This window comes from Schistocerca gregaria, unplaced genomic scaffold (genome assembly GCF_023897955.1).
Source record: "Schistocerca gregaria isolate iqSchGreg1 unplaced genomic scaffold, iqSchGreg1.2 ptg000584l, whole genome shotgun sequence".
NCBI lineage: Eukaryota > Metazoa > Arthropoda > Insecta > Orthoptera > Acrididae > Schistocerca > Schistocerca gregaria.
In genome coordinates this window covers 35,653-57,956 of record NW_026061974.1, presented here as the reverse complement: position 1 = coordinate 57,956, position 22,304 = coordinate 35,653, and the positions used below count along the sequence as shown (strand labels likewise).

At 45.6% G+C, this 22,304-nt stretch overlaps 2 protein-coding genes and 1 long non-coding RNA gene across 4 annotated transcripts; 1 reads left to right on the top strand and 2 right to left on the bottom strand.

The window, feature by feature from the left end:
* Positions 1–1,867: 1,867 nt before the first annotated feature.
* LOC126316436 (nuclear migration protein nudC-like) lies at positions 1,868–3,133 on the bottom strand. 2 transcript variants are annotated; one of them, XM_049992723.1, is made up of 4 exons: positions 3,077–3,133; positions 2,588–3,005; positions 2,401–2,482; positions 1,870–2,329 (listed from the first exon to the last, which is right to left on the bottom strand). In XM_049992723.1, the coding sequence occupies exons 1-4, from the start codon at positions 3,108–3,110 to the stop codon at positions 2,327–2,329; spliced, it is 537 nt and encodes a 178-aa protein (XP_049848680.1). In that variant the 5' UTR covers positions 3,111–3,133; the 3' UTR covers positions 1,870–2,326. The 2 variants fall into 2 exon arrangements, with proteins under 2 accessions (XP_049848679.1, XP_049848680.1); XM_049992722.1 differs by having other exon boundaries at positions 1,868–2,482.
* Positions 3,134–17,476: 14,343 nt separating this feature from the next.
* LOC126316430 (uncharacterized) lies at positions 17,477–19,380 on the bottom strand. The gene is made up of 2 exons (XM_049992717.1): positions 19,064–19,380; positions 17,477–18,880 (listed from the first exon to the last, which is right to left on the bottom strand). Exons 1-2 carry the CDS (start codon positions 19,339–19,341, stop codon positions 17,533–17,535), a joined length of 1,626 nt encoding a protein of 541 aa, XP_049848674.1. The 5' UTR covers positions 19,342–19,380; the 3' UTR covers positions 17,477–17,532.
* Positions 19,381–20,204: 824 nt separating this feature from the next.
* LOC126316449 (uncharacterized) lies at positions 20,205–21,497 on the top strand. Its single transcript, XR_007556087.1, has 3 exons — positions 20,205–20,379; positions 20,508–20,850; positions 20,942–21,497. It is a non-coding gene; the product is annotated as an uncharacterized LOC126316449 (long non-coding RNA).
* Positions 21,498–22,304: the final 807 nt, after the last annotated feature.

Below are 22,304 nucleotides of genomic sequence, written 5' to 3'. Positions count from 1 at the left end.
TTTCACAGGACTATTAATAGCAGCTTCAATCTTTTTACATATAGATTCACAAGGAGAAGTAACTTCTCCGCAGGGATATCGAGACTGATACCGACCAGCGCGTCCAGCAATTTGCTTGATTTCTGCATTAGTGAGTTGCCGATGAATTTTTCCGTCGTATTTATTCAGTTCCAAAAATACAATACGCCGGATATTTAGGTTCAGGCCGAGTCCGATTGCATCGGTGGCTATCAAAATATCCGTTTGCGCGTTGTTGAATGCGCCAGCTTGTTGTTGACGGGATTCTGGGGGCAGATTTCCATAAATTACGCTACAGGGCTTCTTCAGTCTATACTCGATATATTGCTTGATTCTATATACATCTTTCCTCGAAAACACAATTACAGCATCACCAGACCTCAGATCTAAGACCCAGTCTTTTCGCAGAGGATTTCGAGTTACCTCAAGAGGAGAGAGTCGCTCGTATTGATGGATCGTGATTCGATCCTTCGTTGAATTCAGCATCTTTCCTACCAGCTCGATCGAACTCGAATCTCCGCATAGGTGAATTTCTTTAGCGCGTAGACCCAAAATAGCCCTTGTCCATGCCCAGCCCCGACTTTCGTCTCCCAATAACTGATACTCGTCTACCAACGCGCATTCATACTCTGTTGTTAAATCTACCATTTCTATCGTACATGATACATGTTGCGCCTTCATTCCCTCATTCACCTCCACCTTCTTTTCACCTGTTACCAAGTCACATTTCACTCCTTCTCGATTCATGCACTCATACACTTGCTCTGCTAATAATCTCAAGGGCGCACAATACACCCCTGACTTTGCACCTCTCAGTCTCTCCAATCCTGCGTGCGTCTTCCCCGAATTGGTCGGACCTACATGCAAGTGTACATCTCTCTCTATCCTTCTTGCCATGGGGTACCATTCATGCGGATACCTGAAATCCACCTCTTTTCTTTCTCTCCACCTCTTCATCACACCTCTCAGGCCTTCTCCTCTCGGCCTCTTCGTCACCCAACCTCTTTTTGATGTCTGCGCCTTCCGTGACAATGCCCTTACCTTCACCCGTTCCTTTCCCCCTCTCAACACTTCCCTCCTATACCCGCTCAGGCCGCGCCACATCAACATGTTAAATGGTCCTCAAAAAACCGCAAATCTATTTTCTCTCAACAAAATTCACTTGGCACATACTCATTCACCCTTGCATACATTCCGCACCTCTCTCAAGCTCCCCACACACTATTTATGTCAGCATACACACACGTAATTCGCTCGCTCGCTTGCACACGTTTTCTTTCCGCATAATCGATATCTCACTCACATACAGCTTATCCGCCCCCTTCATTGTGCTAAACTTTCTTGTTCTGCACTCTCATCGAGGACTTCTCTATACACACTGTATACAAAAATATCTATGCATGTGTACACACACCTCCACCGTCCTCAGCTCAGCTTTTTTTTCTGTGCCTACATCTTAAGAATCCGCTTCCCTGTAGGCTGCGACCATTTTTCTCTCTCTTATTCAAAACCCACATTTAAATTATCTATCTCTCTCTCTTCTAAAATTCTCCTTAACTAATTCTGTTACTTTATCTGTATCCTCTATGGGAAAGTCATCCGCCAAGCCCCGCTCAATGCAAGCAGCCATGCGCAAGCTAGCCTCTATTCCGCAGCCGACTTTCAAAACCAGAAAATCCCTGAAACGCCAAGCTTGCTGCAAGCGTATCAAAAAGTGGAGTATGAATGTCTTTTTTTCTATTTATACAATACACATGTATCTTACTCTTTTGTATTTTAATGCCTAACCATCCCTTTATATTCCCCTGTACCACCCCTTTCTAAATCATGATATTCATACCAGTACTGAAAGATCGACGCCCTTCACAAAAAACAGACATTTCTGTTGATAACTTACTCTCTGCCATTGATCAAGATTTCGCTCGCGATATCCATGACCCCTTTGCCATTGATTCATCCTCAAACCCTCTGGCGAAAACTTCATTCCGTCCCGTTTCCTGTACCAATAAGCGCTCTAGAACAAACTCTCTCATCTCACAAGGACGCCGCTTTCAAGCTATCCACGCACTCGCTAGAACACCTTCTTCCCTTAACCCCTCTCATAATGACCCATTCAACCTTGTTCAAACACATCTCCAAACCACATTGGCTCAACGTACCTCTTCCAAAATCCCTCACTAGTTTCTACACTTATAACTATTACTCCTTACCCTCATTTTATATCCTATTCAAATCCCTTTTCGCGTCTTCTCTCTATATCATCTTTTTCATCCTAATCTTTATTAACTTTAAAGTCCTGCTTCTACCCTCACTTCTCTTATGGTCAGTCTCTTACCTTTACATAAGTCATATACACTCATGCGTATATGCATCCTTACGTACCTGGATTTTTGCCTTAGAAAAGTCAAACTCTGGATGCTGCTCCGCAAACTTCTTCAGCATTTCCTGCTTCTTCAGCTCGTCGCTTCATGCAATTTATTCAATAAATGATCAGTTAGCACCATCTAATTTTTTTCTCTCGCCTCTCTTATTTTTGAGCAGTGTACACACATCCTGCATCACTACTTACCTCGTGGGCAGTCCCATCGCCTTCTGCCTGTTATCAAACATCATTTTGTTCACTAATTCTTGTGTTTTGCTATCTAAATCGCTTACATCGGTCGATACCTCTGGCTGCAACTTTGTTGTATCTACTTCTTTATGTCCAACTATTGCACAGTTCCACCACTCCAGACGATTCAGTTTCATCAACTCTATCGTAAGCAACTTGCGATCTTCCACGTGCCACGTAGATTCATCTACCTTAATTGGCTTCCATAATTTTCCTTTAAGTATATATTCACCTTCAGGTGCCGTCTTACGTCGCACGCTGATAGATTGTGAAGTTATTTCAACTGCGATTTCGCTGATGGATTTTAGTGGAGGAGAAAATTCGACATATATTGTAAGCTCCTTAGTCGTCTGCGACCATCCGTATTGCTGGCCATCTTTTATTCCCTATTGATGTCAGTATAAAGCCAATCGTCTTATAAGTATATCGAAAGACATAATACACAACCATTTTCTTTTATGTTAATGCCGTTTTTGTACATGTTAGATAGATGCTACTTATACGAGTCAAAACACAAATATTCTATATATGCGAATCTTCGTCTTATCAAAAAAAAAAATTTTTTTTACTATTTTAATTTTCTAAATACAAATTAAATCTATATTTATATTTTCTCAATGAGAAATAAATATACAATAGTTTTTGATATAAAATTGATACAACATTGTTGATTATATATATTTTACTAATAATAAATTATTCAAAAATTATCAAAAAATTTTACGAATATTAGTTATTATTTTTTTTTATGACATAAACGTTATTTTATTTACAATTGATGCACCCAACCTATAGACATGACACGTATGCTCCAACTTATCTAAGTATCTAGCTTTATTAGTTTTGTGCACTCTGAAGTTGGATTTAGGAATAAATTTAATATAGAGCTGGCGTTGACACAAAGTTACTGTCATGTTTAGATATCATTACCAAGATCCTGTCTTCTTACTTGGAAAAATACATTGAGGATGTGACGTCAGAAACGTTAAAGTTTGGACTATGGAAAGGTTTGTAAATAGTCGTGTAATTAAGATGTTATTGTGTGTAAAAAAGCAGGGGACCATATTAGGATCATAGATGACGAATGGTAGTTTCTACGGGGTTTGCACAATTACGTAAATGTAGGCACGCTGGATCTAAGAGACGTTCATATAAAGAAGGAAGCGATTGAGATGTTGAATCTACCAATTCGCGTGAGCATAGGTATGTTTTAAGGCATAGCAGACAAATGCAGACAACGGTGGGGTTTTCACCTATAAGTAGATTTTAATCGTGACATCATCACGGCTTTAAGGATATATTAAGGAGTTGAAGTTATTATTACCTTGGAGAAGTTTTTTCACAAAGCCGATAGTGGTGTCTATATCTGGGCTATATCTTTTGGCAGGTCCGAATGATACTGATGACTGGAGCGAGGACGATGAATTTAAGAAGCAGCAGTCAAAGAAGCAGGATATAGTGAGGGCGGTAGAATTGTTGATGGAAACATACCAAGGAGCGAGGGAGCGCCAGAAGAGAGGTCAAGAAGAGAGTGAAGGGTCTAGATTATCGGCATGGGTCAATTCGATGTTGAAGGGTATAGAAGTGAGTGTGAGGGACGTACATATTCGGTATGAGGACAGAATATCGGATAGAAGTCAATTGGTCCAGATGGGATTGATTCTGGAGGAGATGAGTGTGCGAAATGAGATAAATAAAGAAAGAGAAGTATTGAGGTTAGAAAGGGAGAAAGAAGAGAGAAGAGAGGTTGTGGCGAGTCATTTTTTGGATAAGGTAATAGAAATTGTGAATTTGGCGCTATACGTGAATACGTTTAATAGGCGAGGTAAGAACGAGTCGGAAGAGAGTTTGAAGGTGGATGTTAAGGCGTCAATAGCAGAATTGGAGGGGTTAATATGTCGGCGGAGCGAGGGATCAGGGATTAGAGAAAATGGGAGTCAGAGCAAAGGGGAGAGAGTGAAACCGTTGAGATACATATTGATGCCGATGTCGATAGATGGTAGGATGAGGATATCTCAGAACAAACTGGATAGGGTGCCTAGATTGCAACTGGAGATAAATTGCCGTCGCGTGTCTTTTGAATTAGATCAGCGACAGGTATCTGGATTGACGAGCGTAGTGGAATCGTATTCGGCGCTATCGGTGAGTCGCAAATTTAAGCACTGGCATCCTAGAGTGACACCTAAGGAGAATCCGCGAGTTTGGTGGTTGTTTTTACGGAAAGCGATATTGGAGGAGTACATTCAGCGGAGCTTTAAACGGAGTCTAAGCTATTTGGATTGGAGGCACCAACGCCGAGCTGACTACGAGCAGCTGTATTCGCTGAAGTTGAAGGAGAGTTTGGATGTGTTTGGTAAATACAAATTGCGCTATTTGGAGGAGCAGCTAGATGCGCAAGAGATTATCTTTTTCAGAGCGTCTGCTAGGGTCATGCAGCGTCTGGAAGGGGTAAAAGAGTCAAAGAGCAGAGGCATTGGAAGAGTGATGCCGAGTCTGTCAAAGATGACCGGTTGGCTCTTCAGAGGTTTGTCTGAAGGAGAAAAGAAGTCCGATGAATGGAAATCGGAGTACGGGGTAGGTAGTGGGATCGGTAATGAGTTAAGGTGGCAAAATCTAGATTCGTCAGAACGCAGCAACGAAAAGGATAGGAAGCAAGTGCTGTTGGTTCCTGATAACACGTCAATATCTGGGGAGACTGAGGATCCTCGCCAGGTGTTTTGGGATGCCTTTGAAGGCGTTTGTGTTGTGTCTCATTATTCGGTTCCAGGCCTCCATCATTCTGAGTGCTTGGACCCAGCAAGAGCTGCTGTCGCACACGAAGTACCCGATTCGATTACTTGCTTGAGAATAGGTCAAGTCAAATTCAGACTAAGTCAGATGCGCATTCGAGATGCCAATTCTTCTGTTAAATCAAGCCATCGGTCTGAGACTTTGAGTGGCGATCTCGAAAGATTAGACTTCGCGGAGTTGATCCTACATAGACTTCAAATTCACTCGATGAGCAAGCCTGTACTGCACCATACCAACGTCTCTCTGACCCTGTCCTTCATCTCTCTGCGCAACCTGACCAATAATGAGTTGCTTTTAACTCCTCTGGACCCCATTCCGCTCGGCGAAGACTTAAGTTTTTCGCCATCTTACTTGTTTGGCAATTACTCTTCTTCATCTGTTCCTTCTTTTCTGCCACCAGAACAGCCGAGTGTCTTGTTTTTGCAATTTATTAAGGGTCCATATTCTGTCGCGACTTCGGATTATGCGACTCCGACTGTTCAACGAGTACCTTACGATTTGGTCTTACGCGCCCGTGTCGCCTCCATTCAAGCCTTGGCTGATTTATTTTTCCTCGAGCAACTCCGTCAGATCTTCTCCCAGCACGTCAATCACTCCTTTGAAACTGTGCTCGAAACATCTCGATATCTGAACAATTTTAAACGGCTATTCATTAAGCCAGAGCAAAATAAGAAGCTGGCCTCGCACCTCCTAATGACAGACGTAGAAGTTCATGTCTTTTCCATCTTTTTTCCCCTGTCTCACCGGCGCCGCATTGTGCTTCCTATTCATCTTCCGTCTCATCCTGCCAATCTCCCACCTTTAACGTTGTCAGAAGACCTCTTCTACGCGCTGGTGCTTAATTTGGGTACTTGGACAATCAAGTCGAAAAAGGCAGACTCAAAAACCTCGAGGCAGCAACGATCCTGGGAGCGCCAACATGCACATTCCCTTCGCACCGAATCGGCCGGTTTGATTGAGAGAGAGGCTTCGTCGGCATTAGAGTCGGGCTCGAAGCACCTACTCACCGGAGACCTGTCGAACATCTACTTGGTTCGGTTCGAAAATATGTCGATAAAAGTAATTGGAGCCTCGCAACTGGTCGGTTCTCAGGCTCCAGATGTAGTTGAAGAAAACACTGTATTGGATAACTGGCATGCCGAGACTAGAATCAAAGTGAGGCTGCTCGACGTGGTCCAAAAAGAATTAGACGACCGAACGCATCAGCGAGGCGAGCTGCGGCCTCAGCAGGATAAAGATAGGCGTCCAGTTGAAGATATGTCCGACAGTTCGCAAGCAACAGATGGTTCCCCCAGACCTAAGCATGATATCCAAGATTCGAGCCGAGACCAAAAAATTTCGTGTGTCAAAGTGCGATCGCAATTTTCCTCGATGGTACTTCATTTAGACCCTTCGATTATCTGCTTGTTGGAGTTGAGTTTTCAAGCATTGTCCAAGCAGTCTCGAAAGAGTTCTGGACGACCAGAAGTTTCAAAGGATTCGATTGTGCCTAAGTCTGACCTCTTTGACGAGCCTCTCGGACGCCATACCGAGTCTCTTGGCCGACACTCACCTGAAGTTATTCATGAAGTTCCCCTAGTTGCTAGTTCTCTTTCATCTCGTCAGCTTCTTCCTTCTCCCTCTGAATTGAAATCTGATTTACGCACAGCCAAGATCGAATGGGTGAAACTGGATGCGTGCATCTTCTTTAAAGGTGTCCAACTCAGTTTGGTCTGTCATCGGGGTGTAAATCTTGGAGCGTTTTTGAACCGTGACTTAGCCGCATCAGGCTCTTCTCCTCGCTCTTTTCCAAACGTTGAATGGATTCGACTAGACGTGAATCAAACTAAGATCTCAATCATATCTCGGACCGATTCGCTACAGATCAGAGGATCTATCAGGTCTGCGGCCTTGCAGCAAACTTTCCTGGACTTTCACGATTACAAGGTATCGTCAGATATGCGAAAGAGACTCCAAGAAGGCCGGATAGATGGCAATTCTTCTCTTGTCGAACACCCTCCTTGTTCATCGGAGCGTGACGATGATTGCCTCTATGAGCAGCCAGATGCTTTTATCTTTACCAATCATCTAATTCGAGCGCAGAACAGTGATTCAGAATACATTCAGAATGACAAAAGTTCATTCCTCAGTGTGAGCTACGACTGGAGCGAAGCAAATGACCTGTCGCCTCCGGAAATGACCATAGACGCACACGCCAGGTTTCTCTGCTTCAATTTTTACCCAGAAATACCAGTTTACCTGATTCAGACTTGGATAGCCGAATGCATGAACTACCGTAGTTGCCTCGCCCAATGGCGCGATTCAGATAGTGAAGAAATGATATCTGACGATCAAACAAACGAATCCCAGACAAGGCCGAAAACCCTTGCCGAAAATGACAAAAGTCATGGCATGAATTTTACTGAATTTTCTGGCTCTTCTTCAAAAATTTCTTTCTCGCTTATATTTGACCGTGTTCATCTGAATGTGTTTGATTCCATCTTCTATAATCCGTCCTCTCTGCTTGTGTTCCGCGACTTCCAGCTGGATTTTTACAAGCATGCCTTCTCGGAAATTGGACTTACAGGCTCCTTGTCAGAGTTTTGTCTATCAATCAATGAAGAGAATCGTTCTCTAAAAGAGATAGCTCCGACCTTTCTGGGGCGATCTAAAGGCAATCTAGCCTCCAGTTATTTTCCTCAAACCGCTTGTGGTTCGTGTATTTGCTACAGCCTCCCTGAATCGACTCAAGCCTCTTCAGATAACAGGCGATGGATCGAGTTCGCCGCTCGCATAAAACGCTTGATAAATGCGTCTCCGAGCAAAAAAAAAGACGGCTCTCTATACGAGATCGATGCCCAGGTCCGTCGCTGGTTCGCCGTCTTTTCTTGGAATCAATTGAAAAGACTCTTCAAAACCCTCCAGCTATTCCAGCGCCAGATAGCGAACGCTCTAAATCTGACAGCTCAATACAACGAATGTGCAAAGCTTCAGAGACCCGAGGGAACGAAAGGTCAGCATGAGGCGCTGGTTTGCCCAGTGGAGCCTGAAGCTTCCAAAGACAATCCACCACTGGCTATGCCGAATTGTAGCAACCGTTCTTTTTATACCTTGAGCGTTTGCGCGTGGCTTCCGACGCTCATTTTCCCTATTGGATCTGATTTCAACCTCATCCATTCGTCGAGCGTGACAGAAGAGTTAAGCACTGCTCTGGTCGTCAGTTTAGGCGAGGTGAAGGGTACAATTAACTTTGCAGCTGACCAGGATCTGCCTTCCGATTCATCCAAGAGCGAAGGAACGATGGTTACGGGATCCTGGGTTCTGAGGCGGTGTTTCATGTATTTCTCTCAGCAGGTAGACTATTCACCAAGATCTTCAGCGGCTGCGTCGTGGGACATTTTTTCTACAAATGCCGAGGACCGAATCATGAAGGAGTGGAGCGTGGCTATGAAATGGACCCAAAAGAGAACCACAATACCAGTAAGGCAAGACAATGTGGCATGTTTAGAACTCAGTTCCAAAAGAAGCCAAGACGTCCGTGTTGATGTCCGTATCTCAAAAATATGCGTAAACCTTTCCGGCAGACACATGGTGGCCTTTTTTTCCATTCTGAATTCTGCTACAGAAGTGTTTTCCGATTTGGACGTCGTTTCTACTGATAATCTCAATTCGGAGAATCACAGTTCAGAGTTCACAGTATCGTCGACGGCGGCCTCCTCCGGTGCAAAATCCGATATTAAACTATCTTACTGGCAATCTGAAATTTCTCGCTTACATGCTTATGCTCTTTTCGACGGATTTTACCTGACACTAGCAGAACAAAACAATACTGAGCTTAATCAGGTGGATGATAGAGAATGCGATCTCCAACATTCTCGCGAGCGTCAGTCTCCTGTCGCCGTATTTTACTTTTCTAAAGCTCACGTTTCTTACAAGCAGGACACCACGGTGACTGATGCCTTGAAGAGGTGTCGGCTGCTTGAAGCTGACCTTTGCGACTTGAGCTTATTGGTCTATTCTAATCTGCCCGAGGCCGTTCCAGTATGTTCTAGAAGTCTCCAGGGACATGGACCACCATTCTCTTTTTCCCCTCAGCAGATTGGCAACGGACTCACAGCTTATGCCCAATGCATGAGCAACAACATACCGCACACGTGTCATTCCCCCTACACCTCTCTTTTTGACTGTGGCTGCTCGAATCAAGAAGGCATCTGCCCCCGACATGTTCAATTGCTTGGTCCTAAAAGTTTACAATTTGTCGGGTGGCGCATTCGCGAAGAAGAAGAGCTGTTTTCGAGCAAAAACAGGCTGTTTCGTCTGCGCCTAGCTTGGCTGCCCAAGGAGGAAGGTCTCCGGGCTACGTGCCAAGTCGGTGATTTCGTGGTCTGCACTCACATGCCATCAATCGACACACTTTATGTATGGATTCGGAAATATTTTTGGAAGCCAGTACTGGCTCTTCAACAAAGCTGGAGTCGACGTTTGAAAGATAGAGTAGAGGGCGGCGATCGAAGAGGTTTTTCAACTTCTGCGAGAAGTCAGCCGCCATCGCTTGAGGCTCTATCAGTCTCGATTCGATCCCCTGAGCCAAAATCTCACACCGAGGTCAAGGAGCCTTCTCTTGTCCGCATCGAAGTTTTGTTTCAAAAATTATCGGTTCAACTTCCGATTTGCGTCCGGGGCGTTCCAGATCCCGTGTTCTCTTGTTTCACACTCCAATTGGCGTCGGTTCTATCTATAGAGGTGATGCAGAATCGAGAAAAAGGCTGTGAAATCGATAAACGCGGCAAATGCAGTGTGGAGTCATTTCAGATCTTCAGACATAGATATCCGCGACCAGAAAACGAGCTCGGCTCGACGGATGCAATTTTTACAAGTGACGCGGCTAAATCAACTTCGTCGAGCCAGTTCTTGGTCACGAGAGTGGAGAGGCATGACTTCAGCGGTACAGCGGCTTCGAGGGAAGAGGAAGATTCTCGCGGATTTAAGCTGACCATTTTGGATCCAGTTTATATCCAGCTGAATGCAAGCGCTACACCACGGTCCGTATCAGCTCAGATCTTGTTGAGTTGGGTCCGTTTTCACTGCTCTGATTTGGACGCGAAGTTACTGTGTCTAGCCTTTCGGCGAGCCAAGGAATCGACTTGGTACCGACACGTGAATATCAGGAGTGACTCTGGAGTTGTCGAGAAAGAGCAAGTAGCGTCGACAAATGTAAAGAGAACTGGATCGGCTGACATTGGAAATTCTGAGACTGACCAGAGCGGGGTCGATAGCTTTTTGGATTTCAAGTTGGATTTTTCAGCGGCTGGAACCTGTTTGACGATAATACACCATTCGAGGGGTATAGACATGCCCCAACTGTATTTTCAGCTGTCCCCGCTCTCCGGCTGCTTTAGTCGTACTTTCGAGTTGAAATCGCACGTCGAAGGAATCAAGCAGCAACTGATACTTGAATGCACAACACGTGTACATGCTCAGGCAACGCTAGAAGCTATGTATTATTCCAGAAAGCGAGCACTTTGTCTGGACGACAGCTCGCTCGATGGATTTTGGGAGTCTCTGATTCAGTCTTGGCCCGTGAGTTTCCAGTTAGAACAAGCAAGGAAGAGCTTGGCAGGGCTCAGTGCGGCGGATGACAATCTACAAAAACCATTCCAAACTCTGAAGCACTTCTGTTCAGCGCGCAACAATGAATCAGGCGATTTGTGCTCCGCGGCCGAGCTTCACTCTCTGTGGTCCCAAATTCGTCGTTGCTCTGATGCGTTTTTCACATTCCCTCCATCCAAAAACATCCATGTGGCGGCGTTCGATCTGCTGAACGTTTCTGTGACGCAGACCTTGCTGTTATTGCTGCAGAAAGTCCATCGACTGTGGGCTTTCAATAACTTGACGAACCGCATTCTGTACATATCAAAGAAGTCCATATACTTCAGCGACCATTGGCGGAGCGTCTACACAAGGCTTCTGGACCGATGTCCCACGCAATTTCACCCATATCGGCGAAAAATTTCAAGAGACGAATCCTCGTTCACCACGCGCTCTGCGAAGGCCGATCACGTCTGCCACCAACGAGAGTATATGTTGGTAAATCTCACCGGCCTTACGGTCAAATATTCAGTTATCCTCGGCCATCCTCCAGATGACGACTCGTCGTCGATCAAGCCTCTAGAACTAGATACAGATCAAGTGACATGGCTGTCTCCAGAAAGAAACAACTCTATTCATTTCGAATCGGCTAGTGAGCCTCTGTTTCTCTGTGTTCGACTAGGGATGCTCCGCGCCATTCAAAAGTCTATAAACGTTACAGGTACAGAATACTTCGAACTTCATCCTCTTTCTACGTCCAACGGACAACTTTTAGCAATAGACGTATTCCGAGTAGAACCTCATGTTACTCAGATCACTCTTCGGGGGACTGTTCGCTATTTCAATGCCTGTCAGACCCATATGGTTCGCATTCAACTTGAAACCTCACATCGAATTTCGGAGGTCTGTTCGAAAACATCCATCTCATTGGCTCCTAAGCAATGTTTGTACGCTCCTATCACCTGGAACATACTCGATACCACAAATGCAGCGCTCAAAATGCTTTATCGATATCAGCGCGCAAGCGGCCATGGCCATCAGCCAAATCGATGGCCCCCCTTTGGCGAGGAATCCGACCGTCTGGACGCTCGGCTTTTGATCGACCACACGCCGATCCACACGACCTGGAGTCATCATCTATCAGCCGGTCCCTACGCACTCGAATTGAACCACTCACTCCTTGATAAATTCCGGGCAATGCTGTCCGAGGAACATCTTTCTTCTTCTTGCCAATTGGGATCTGAATTAGGTGAAGCGCCCTCTACTTCCTTTTCATCGCCAAAAGTTGCCGTCTCTCAGTCAGCTAGATGTCTATTCGAAGCTCTCCTCAATCAGCTTGGCGAACCTCGGCTCTCCGCCTTCCCAATAACTCTCGTCATTCGACCTCGACTTCGGATCGAAAACGCACTCTATGTGCCGATTGAACTCCAGCTTGTCGACGGTATCACCGGAAAGGTGTGCACCCAGTCTTCTCACCCCATCATGCCTGGAGAAACATTCGAAATGACCAAACACCCTTTCGAATACCCGCTTTTTTTGTCAATCAGGCCCCAAAACTTTCAGTGGAGCCATCGCGCATTGATCTACTCTCCCTCGACACAACTCCCAGGATTACACAGAGATGCCTCGTCTGGCGAGCCAGTCACCTCGTCTTCTTCCGATGTAGTTCTTGACACCGAATGCCACGTCTTTGATGCCAAGCAGCTCGACTTGGTGCTCCAACTAGATTATCAGATGCGCAACAATGCCATTCTAGTCTCTATCTACGCGCCCCTCTGCCTGATCAATAAGACCTATCTGCCTCTTGTCTGGTTCAGAGCATCTCCAGTTATTGCTGAAAATGCTGCTGCAATCGACAAGATACTCTCGAGCGACGATCCGTGTCCCTGCTCGGCACCCCTGTCCCATGATCCAAAGGATTTTGAATCCTTTATCCGAGACCAGGCCTTTTTGCTCCAAAAGAGAGTGGAACCGCTCGCTGGCCAAGTTGATTGCAGACACCTCGGCGGAAGAAGCAATATATTGTCAACGACAAACGGCAAATCTGGCGACTGGGAGGTGCTCGAAGAGGCCGAGTCTTTTTCTCAAGATCACGATTTCGAGCTGGACCCTTGTCCACTTCCATTGATCAAAAAACTCCACAAGGTATCCCCTCTGATGACGTCTCCCATTTCCACCTTTTCAACGTCAATTCCTTCCGGAGAAACCGCTTCGGCGATGATGGATTTGCGCATCGCTATTGTGGATGCACACTCAAGCCTGTCTTCGCCTGTGCTCGTCGACTCGACGGCAAAATGTGCCCTCAAGCAAAGTTCCAATAAGCGTAAATTTGTCCGCTTCGAGGCAGTTTGCAGGCGGCTTTTTCTCGGCGAACTTAGCGATTCATGGATTCGAGTAGCCATCGTTGTGAACCAGGGAAGCGGAATTTTTTGGAGAACGAAGCGAATCACCGTCGTTCCAACCTTGATAGCCGCCAATTTGTCGCCCTTCTCTTCTATATGCATCGAGTTGAAGACCCGTAGCTCCCATGAAAAGCATCCCGGCGGCAACAAGAACCAAGAAAAAAATGATTCTCTTCACTCACTTTACCGTGCTGTCGATAGGCTGTGTGATCTTTCTCACCAGACATCTTCCACTGCTGACAAAGTACGCGTGCAACCGCACCTCCTGCGCGGAGAAGTACTCGGTCACGCCTGTTACGTTTTACCCCCTTCTGGGCTCTGCTACGTCCCTCTCTATGTTTTTCCCTCTCCGCTCGGCTTGAGTCATTGCAATCTGTCTATCTTACTTCCATTTCAAGTGTCCAACGCCGAAGATATTCCGTCGGATGAAGTGTCCTCCGAATGGCGCCTCTGTTCGAGCCGGCCCCTGACAGTCGATAAAGACTGCACAGACCAGTTCGTTGGAATCGAGTGGACTCGAACTCAAAATTACCAAGAGCCTTCAGAATACCCATTCAATAGCTCGATCGTGGCATGTGTGCGCATGTCAACCATCGAGGAAATCAATGCAGGTCGTACAACGTTTGTCCTGTTCCACACTTCACCTCTTTTCCAGTATCCCTTCGCTCTAAAAATCCAGCCCAGATGGGGGATACCCATTGAATGGACAAAGCCAGCCAGTGAACTTGGCTGGGACCTCAGTTATTGGGAAAGCTTCGCCCAGAAGTGGCATTCCTGCTATGGTTCTTTACTGCGACCATTCAATGACCTTCTTTTTCACGGTAAGCGATCAAATCATCGCGAACAGGCAATCTCAGTGTCAAACGAGACAGACTGGTGGATAAAGGTTCTCCCAGCTGCGCCAGAGCTGGCTCTGAATATTTTATGGCTCGCTCCCAATTCAGCAAGCAACCTGGTTCTGAGTAACTATCGGGGTTCACCAAACTGCGATTTCCATGCTGCAGTGTTGATCCAAGTTTATCTTTACCCAGGCTTTCCTTTCCTACTGCTACAGATGGATTCTGATAAAGAAGGACCCCGCTGCAGCGAGCCAGGGTTCAATGTCCCCTTATTCGGCTCTAAGTTAGCGGATAAGAGTACTCTCTGCGGTCTCGTCCAGGTACCAGAAGGCGTCGACCAGGGGACGCGTGTTCCTACCCTCTCGGTCGAGCTAGAGACGGACGCCGAGCTAGCGTCGAATTTAATTCGAATTCGAACAGAATCTAACATTTCCGAGCCCCACCGAAAGGAACCCGACTCAGAAGAATCCGCACAACTTCTGAAAAAAGACTTATCAGAAAGGCAGCCAGTCCCTCTAAACCAGACGTTAGGTGTGTTCTTGCTTGGAATTTCTGTCTCCATAGTGGATGTATTAGAAGACTATGAGTTGCTCTCCTTTTCAATCAAGCACATCTCACTCAAAGCAATGAGGGACCCTAATTGCGAGGAGGAGCAATTTCAGTTTTTGATCAAAAATCTCCAGCTGGATTCTCCAAATTCCCGCCGATTCCATTCTGCGTATTCAGTAGTGTTAACAAGCGCGTTCGACCCAAGTTTCGGCGTCAATACAAAGAGATTCTCGCTGAAAACCCCAGAATCGAGCGACATAGATGGCGACTCTCCAGCATCCTGGCTGGCCTCTATTCCATGGGTCTCAGAAAGCCTACTGGAACTGGGCTCGTCGACAAATCCGGAGATGAGACCCTATGCTCTGGCCATAGAATTCCATCGATATGTCGGCCCTAACAAGAGACACATACGAGTAAGAGCAGCCGCGAGGCCTCTAACTCTTTCACTAGACCAGGCCCTCATTCATCAACTGCAAGAGTACTTTGCACAGACGAAGCTAGCCTGGGAAGAGCCGAGCTCTCCGTTACCTCAGACCTACGAAGATTGTATCGAAGACCAACAAGAAGGTCCTAATCAAAAGAGTCAATCATATGTAGGTTGGATACCTGTAGTCGAACCTGATCAAAAGGATGATTTTTTGAGGCGACAAGCACCGAGCATGTGGTCCCAACAATCTCTCTTCACCCCCCGCTACCTAGAGCCTACCGCTCACCCCAAGCCCGCACTAGAAACGACCCTCTTCGATGAGGTGTCATTATCTCCCTTGGCGATAATTATTTATGCTACCACTCAACCCATAAAAAGTCGCCCCGTATCCCTTAAAAGACAGACCCGCACCCATCCTGGTTCTCTCGCGGAACTGAAGTTCCAAACCCTTACCGATCGCGACGAGTGGATTCGATACTATTCCATTCAGATAAAAAAACTAAACCAAATGCTAAAAAGTCGCGCTGACTCATCAACGAACAGCTCACTTCGCAGCATCTCGAAATTCTTCTTCCGATTCTTCCCAACGTTCAAGCGACGCCGATCGGAAGCAGATGATGACCGGGAACTGGTCAACCAGGCCATCGTCTCACTCCAACTGTATCATCGATTTCAATGTCTACCAAGCCAATTGCCAGTGTCTTGTACTGAACTTGAGTTTCAGCCACTCAAAAACCTTCTTCTCGCAATAGGAATAGGACTCGGCGGTCTGACTCGCCTTCACCTCAACTTTCGCCAATTCCAAGTCTGCCAAGCCGATTCAAATTCACTCAAACTTTCATTAACCAAGCACTACCAATCCCAGCTTCTTGTCCAGCTCCATAAACCATTCTTGTCCTTGAACTTGGTCGGCTGCCCCGGCGCCTTTTTCAACATTCTTTTCGACGGCTTCAGCGAATGGATCAACGAATTTCACCACCGCTCCCAGCTCAACATTCCCTGGATCGAACTATGCGCCCTCGGCGTGTCCAATATGTTCATCCGACTCATTTACGCCTGTTCCAATTCCATTACCTGCATGGTCTCTAGCCTACAAAAAATGCTGTCTCAACTAACTCTGGAAGCGAACAAAGAACTCTCCTACATTCACCAGCAATCCGCGGTCTTCTTAACTCGGCCACAAAAATGTAATACCCTCTCCTTACCGACTCTCAAAAATGCGCTATCCGCCCTCGTTGCTTCGTCCGCTTCTTCTTCCCGCACATGTCTCGTGACTGCATTCTTTCACGAACTCATCCAACAGGCAGGATCTCTCCGATCTGCAATTCAATTAGCCTTCCTCCTCCCTGCTCGTGGCTGGAAACAGGGCAGGGTTATCGGATTCCTCCGAGGTGCCGTCCTTTGTATCCTCAACATGTTTATAAGACCTCCACTTTCCCTGATCACTTTACTCCATCAATGCACTTTGGTCTATAAACAACAGGCATCCACTCCATCGCCCGGACTCTGGCGTGCAAGACGAGTCCCTTCTTTTTCTCCTACTCCTCCTTCACTCTCATCTCCGTTTCTGTCCCTCTTCTATTTCTCTAATTTCCGTCCCCTGTCCCCATATGTCCGTCTATCCCCCAGACAATCACTCCTTCTATCGAATCACATCTCATGCTGGGAACATTACAACGCACATAAATCCATAGGCACAGAAATGCTCGATCGCATCTCACAGCAGCTCTTTACACAGCACTCACTTGCAGATTGTCCTCTCGGCAACTATGTTTACCATCTCCTCCAAGATCCACCTACACCTGCCGTTTCAGAGTCGCCGCTCTCTCTTGCTGTGCTCTCGCCGGCTCTGCCTTCCTCCTCGTTCGACCGCACTCCGTCGAGACCGCCAGCCTGGTTCTTGCTTACGGATACTGTCCTCTGCAAGTTCATCCCTTATCCTACCATTATTTCCTTCAGCTCCAATCCGTCCCTCTACTTCGAGTCGTCCCTCAACCACCTCCAGGCACTCGACATCCGCTGGATCATCCCTCTTCGCTCCATCATCGCCGTAGCCCCACCTGCGCACTTCTCCTCCTCACTGCCCTCTCGCCGCGGCAACTGGTCTATCACTATCTCCTTCTCCGATCGAGCCGTCGAAGAACTCAAAACCGTTCGCTCGTCCTCGAAGAGAGACGTGGATGTGATGTACACCTACCTGACCGGCGCCGCCGCACAAAGTCGCCCCTCTTCCCCCTGAACAAGCGCGACCGCTTAAAAAAAAGCACACAAATTTATTCTCACCCTGCTCCGGGCAGGCAATTTCATTCACGAGTCTATTACGAAACTTCAACCGCGAGAGACGTCGCGTCCAAATAAGGTGACTTTGCACCAATCCGAGAGCACGGATATTCGGTTGCGGAGCGAGAGCAGCTTGGAAAGGTAGACGCTTCTCCAAAGTATCCAAGTAGCGAATCCTTTGGATTTACCTTTCGAACCGAGGTCAGCTATGGCGCTGTTTTCCCCAATATAGGCGAGGCTACCGAGAGACTTAAAAATGAATTTGTTGTGCTCTCCAAGTACAGAGGAGAATACATCTGCATTTCCGGTGGACTGGTCTGGGTGAGAGACCCTTTGCTCCGCGAGGAAATTGGCATATTGGTTGAAAAGACGTGCGAGATAGTAACCTTGCTGAGACGCGACTTGAGCGGTAGCAGGATATCCGGGCCTAAAGGTACAATCTCCAATTGAGAAAATATTTGTTGTACCAACTACACGCAGATGATCGTCGATATTCAGTCCACGGCGAGTCGGCTGGAAAGAAGGGCCAAGCTTTTCAATCAAATCAAGTGTAATACTACGCGGCGAATTGCCAGTAACCCAAACGAGCATACCAAATGGAATGCTGATAACTTCACCTGTATCTTGTTTTTTCACTACCATAGATCTTTCTTCAATACGATTGACCATATATTTTGTCCACACATCAATATTCAATTTCTCACGGAAGCGTTTTTCCACATAGTCAATCAACATGCTGTCGAACATTGGCAGTATCTTCGGCAGCGCCTCCACCAATGAAATTCTCACGTTGCTGCTTACATCCGGGTAGGTCTTTTTCAAATCGTTCTTGACAAAATCGTGCAATTCCGCCGTGTACTCCACCCCGGATGGTCCTCCTCCCACCACCACAAAATGTAACAGCCGACTTATCTCGTCCGGAGACTGCCCTGGGATCGATGCTGTCTCAAAACAGTCTATCACCCGATCTCTTATATTCCTTGAATCAGCTATTGTCTTCATACAAATTGCATTCTCTTCAACCCCAGGAATGTTAAATGTCGCCGGCTTTGCTCCTGGAGCCATCACCAAATAGTCATATTCTAATTCAATCTTCGAGACTTTTCCCCTCACTCTCGACTTGTCCTCGCAAATCACCTTCTGTCCCACTGGATCCACCTCTGTCACCTCCATCTCCACGAACCTCACCTCATCCTTTCCCTCCTTGTTGCAGTACCTCCTAACGGACTCTAAAATCGACCTCTCCTCTAACAACCCCGACGTTGTGCTGGCCAGCAGCGGTGTAAACAAAAAATAATTGTTCGGCGACACCATCGTCACGTTATACTTGTCCGTATGCAACTTCCTCAACACACTCATTCCACCCCATCCAGATCCTATAATCACTACTTTGGGCCTATACATCACCCACACACGGTCTCTCAGCAATCTCATATTTTTTCATACACACATATACGCACAATCCTCGGTTGCCTTTGTATGCTCTGCACAACGCGATTCCGCACGGCAATCTAAATACGACTTCGCGCGCGTCTTCGCCTGCAATGTCTTGCGGCCTCCCCACTGCTCTTGCTCGTACCTGTTGATTCTCTCCTCCATTGGTAGTCGCTTCCTCCAATACTCGTAGACCGAATCAAAATCATCGTTGATCCACATATCTGTGACCCAAATCCCAACTCCTGCAAATACCGCACAAACTAACGTCCGGCGAAACCATCTCGACTTTTTGGGTACCAATGCTCTAGCTGTTGACGGCTCCTGTGCAAAAGACTCTGTGCTGTATCTCAAATTACCGCATTTCTGCTTAAATCCCTTAAAAAATTCACGGGCAGACCTCGAGATAAACTGCCTCAACATCCTTCCATCCGCTCTCTTTTCTTTAATTAAAGACTTCCAAAAAATGTATTCACTGATCAATCAAAATCTAAAAAAAAAAAAACACAAAATATCCTGAAATTACACATTCTCTTTTTCCATGTGACAAACCTCTATTTCATGAACTATTCTCACCCTACTTCTCAGTTTAATCTATCCCACTTCTTCTCACTAATGCTCATATTCAATAAGGCGTCCGTAAAGCAAATTTATATCTCGGAGCCTCACTTTCCTTAAATTCGATTCACCGCCTACTTCTCTCTCTGTGAACGCCTCTATCCATCTTACACTCTTTATGCATTCGGTCCTTCCTTCTCCAAAAAACCGAACAAAAAAAAAACAAACCAAAATAAATATTTTTTCTTACTTGATAAATAGCTCTTTCACGCTTCTTTTTGTTCACACCTTGTAAAACCTCGGCGCGTCAAAGCGCGCCAGAGGCAAAACATTAATAGCTGGACTTTCAGAGTCAGGCTTTGTCAAAAGCTTTTGTCTATGAAATAAAGTCTCGTTCTAAATGTTGAGATCAATCACCAGCCCTTTCTGTCATTTGCACTTCTCAGGGTGAGCTTCGCCCCATGAGTTCCTCAGCAAAATGATATTGGGGTACAAAACCATCTTCAAAAGAAAAGTCTTCTAAACAGAGTAGCCTGAACAGTAGTCTGAGGGCGAAAAAAAAAAGACTCTTATCGAATTCTATGAGACAAGCCGTGTCTGACGGCTAAAAAAAAAAAGAAGCGTTGAGTTATTTTTCGCGATAACCCCCTGTCTGTCGTATGTCGGGAGACATGGCTATCGTACCAGGCGAGGAATTATCGCTCAGAGAAAAGATGCTAGAGTTAGAATTGAATGACTTGGTGAATGAATACGCGATCATTTTCTCGAATGCCAGCAAGATATGCGATCTCAACGAAAAAATGGAGGCGGAGATTCACAAGCTTCGTGAAGAAGTCAAAAGCAGAGATGCGCTTCTCAGATTGATGCAAAGACACAGCGATTTGGCAAGTCAAGATAATCAGGGTGAGTCTAGGCCGCCACACACAAAAACCTGTCATAGATTGTGCATAGAGTTTGTCTATCTGCTGTGACCTCACTGAGAATACTCTCTCCCATTGACTCACTACTAACAACTTTTTTCTCTTTGATAGGATTGATAGCAGAAAACAAGAGGCTCAGAGAAGTGATATCTGAACGAGAAGAAGAGTTGTATCAATGCGGATTACAGATAGATGCTCTGAAAAAAGAACTAAAAGAACTAAAAGAACTAAGCGCGCTGAAAGAGCTGAAAGAACCAAAAGATTAATATTCATTCTTGATTTGTAGAATTTGTGTTTTTGTGTTTTGAACTGTACAAACTACCTTTTTATAAGGACTGAACCGTTCCGTCGTAGCCCTCTGATAGCTCATTATGAAGTTAGCTTTCTTCTGTCTCGTCTTCATTTTTCTGTCACAAGCAGCATACGCCTTTGATTATTTTCTGTTTGTACACCGGTATGTATTGGTACATGTCTATGTTGTACCGTGTGCGCTTTTTGTACCCTTCACGTTTCCTTACGGAGCATTTCCTGGTTTTGATTTCTAGTTTGAATCAAGCTGATAAGGCCAATGGCACTGATACCTATGATGTCGATAATTCCCCGTGGGTTATTCACGGTTTATGGCCAGAAAATTCAAATGGATCTTGGCCACATATTGTTATAGACTCTATTTAGCTATTTAGATCTACCTGAAATCCCACCTTGAGTATAGTCTGGCCCCCTTTCCCTCAACAATCCCAAGAATCGCTCTGGGAACACGAATACATAAAACATGGAACTTGTTCTATTCCAGATCCTATTTCATCTGAATACGAATATTTCAACCAGTCTATTCATCTCTATAATAAAATCTGTCTCAATCACATTTTCAAAAAATTCAGCCTCTCCAAGTACGGGTCCAGAACCCGTCGAACAAACTACCGGTATACTCCCGTACTTCCCCATCCACGAAAAAGGACTTCCTGGCAGAGAGATATGTCTAGATAGATAACAGTTCAACTACATTAATTGTACCTTTTTACCTAAGACGATAGAATTTGTCCATCTTTAACGCATGGCGCGTATACGCCCTTCCAGGAATTGCAATTTCTTTTATTGGTCGTGTCGTACTCTCTTCCTTTTTTGACACGCAAAACACAGTTTCGAGAACAAAATTTCAACAAATTGCCAAAAAAATGCGGAACGTATGTATGTACATTCGTTCATGCGCCAGTCTGAATGTTTAAATCGATTTATATTTTTTTGGATTGCAATACAAAGAGTATCGTTTTTTGAGGACTGAACCGTTCCGTCGTAGCCCTCTGATAGCTCATTATGAAGTTAGCTTTCTTCTGTCTCGTCTTCATTTTTCTGTCACAAGCAGCATACGCCTTTGATTATTTTCTGTTTGTACACCGGTATGTATTGGTACATGTCTATGTTGTACCGTGTGCGCTTTTTGTACCCTTCACGTTTCCTTACGGAGCATTTCCTGGTTTTGATTTCTAGTTTGAATCAAGCTGATAAGGCCAATGGCACTGATACCTATGATGTCGATAATTCCCCGTGGGTTATTCACGGTTTATGGCCAGAAAATTCAAATGGATCTTGGCCGGCATATTGTCATGGTTCCCGTTTCAATCTATCTGAAATAGAGTCGCTCATTCCCACCTTGACTGTAGTCTGGCCCCCTTTCCCTCAACAATCCCAAGAATCGCTCTGGGAACACGAATACATAAAACATGGAACTTGTTCTATTCCAGATCCTATTTCATCTGAATACGAATATTTCAACCAGTCTATTCATCTCTATAACAAAATTCGTCTAAACCACATCTTCAAAGACGCCGGTTTGGATCTAAGTGCGAGTCCAAAACTAATTGAATATGTCATCAAACTAGCTATCGGTAAAACACCGTATGTCTACTT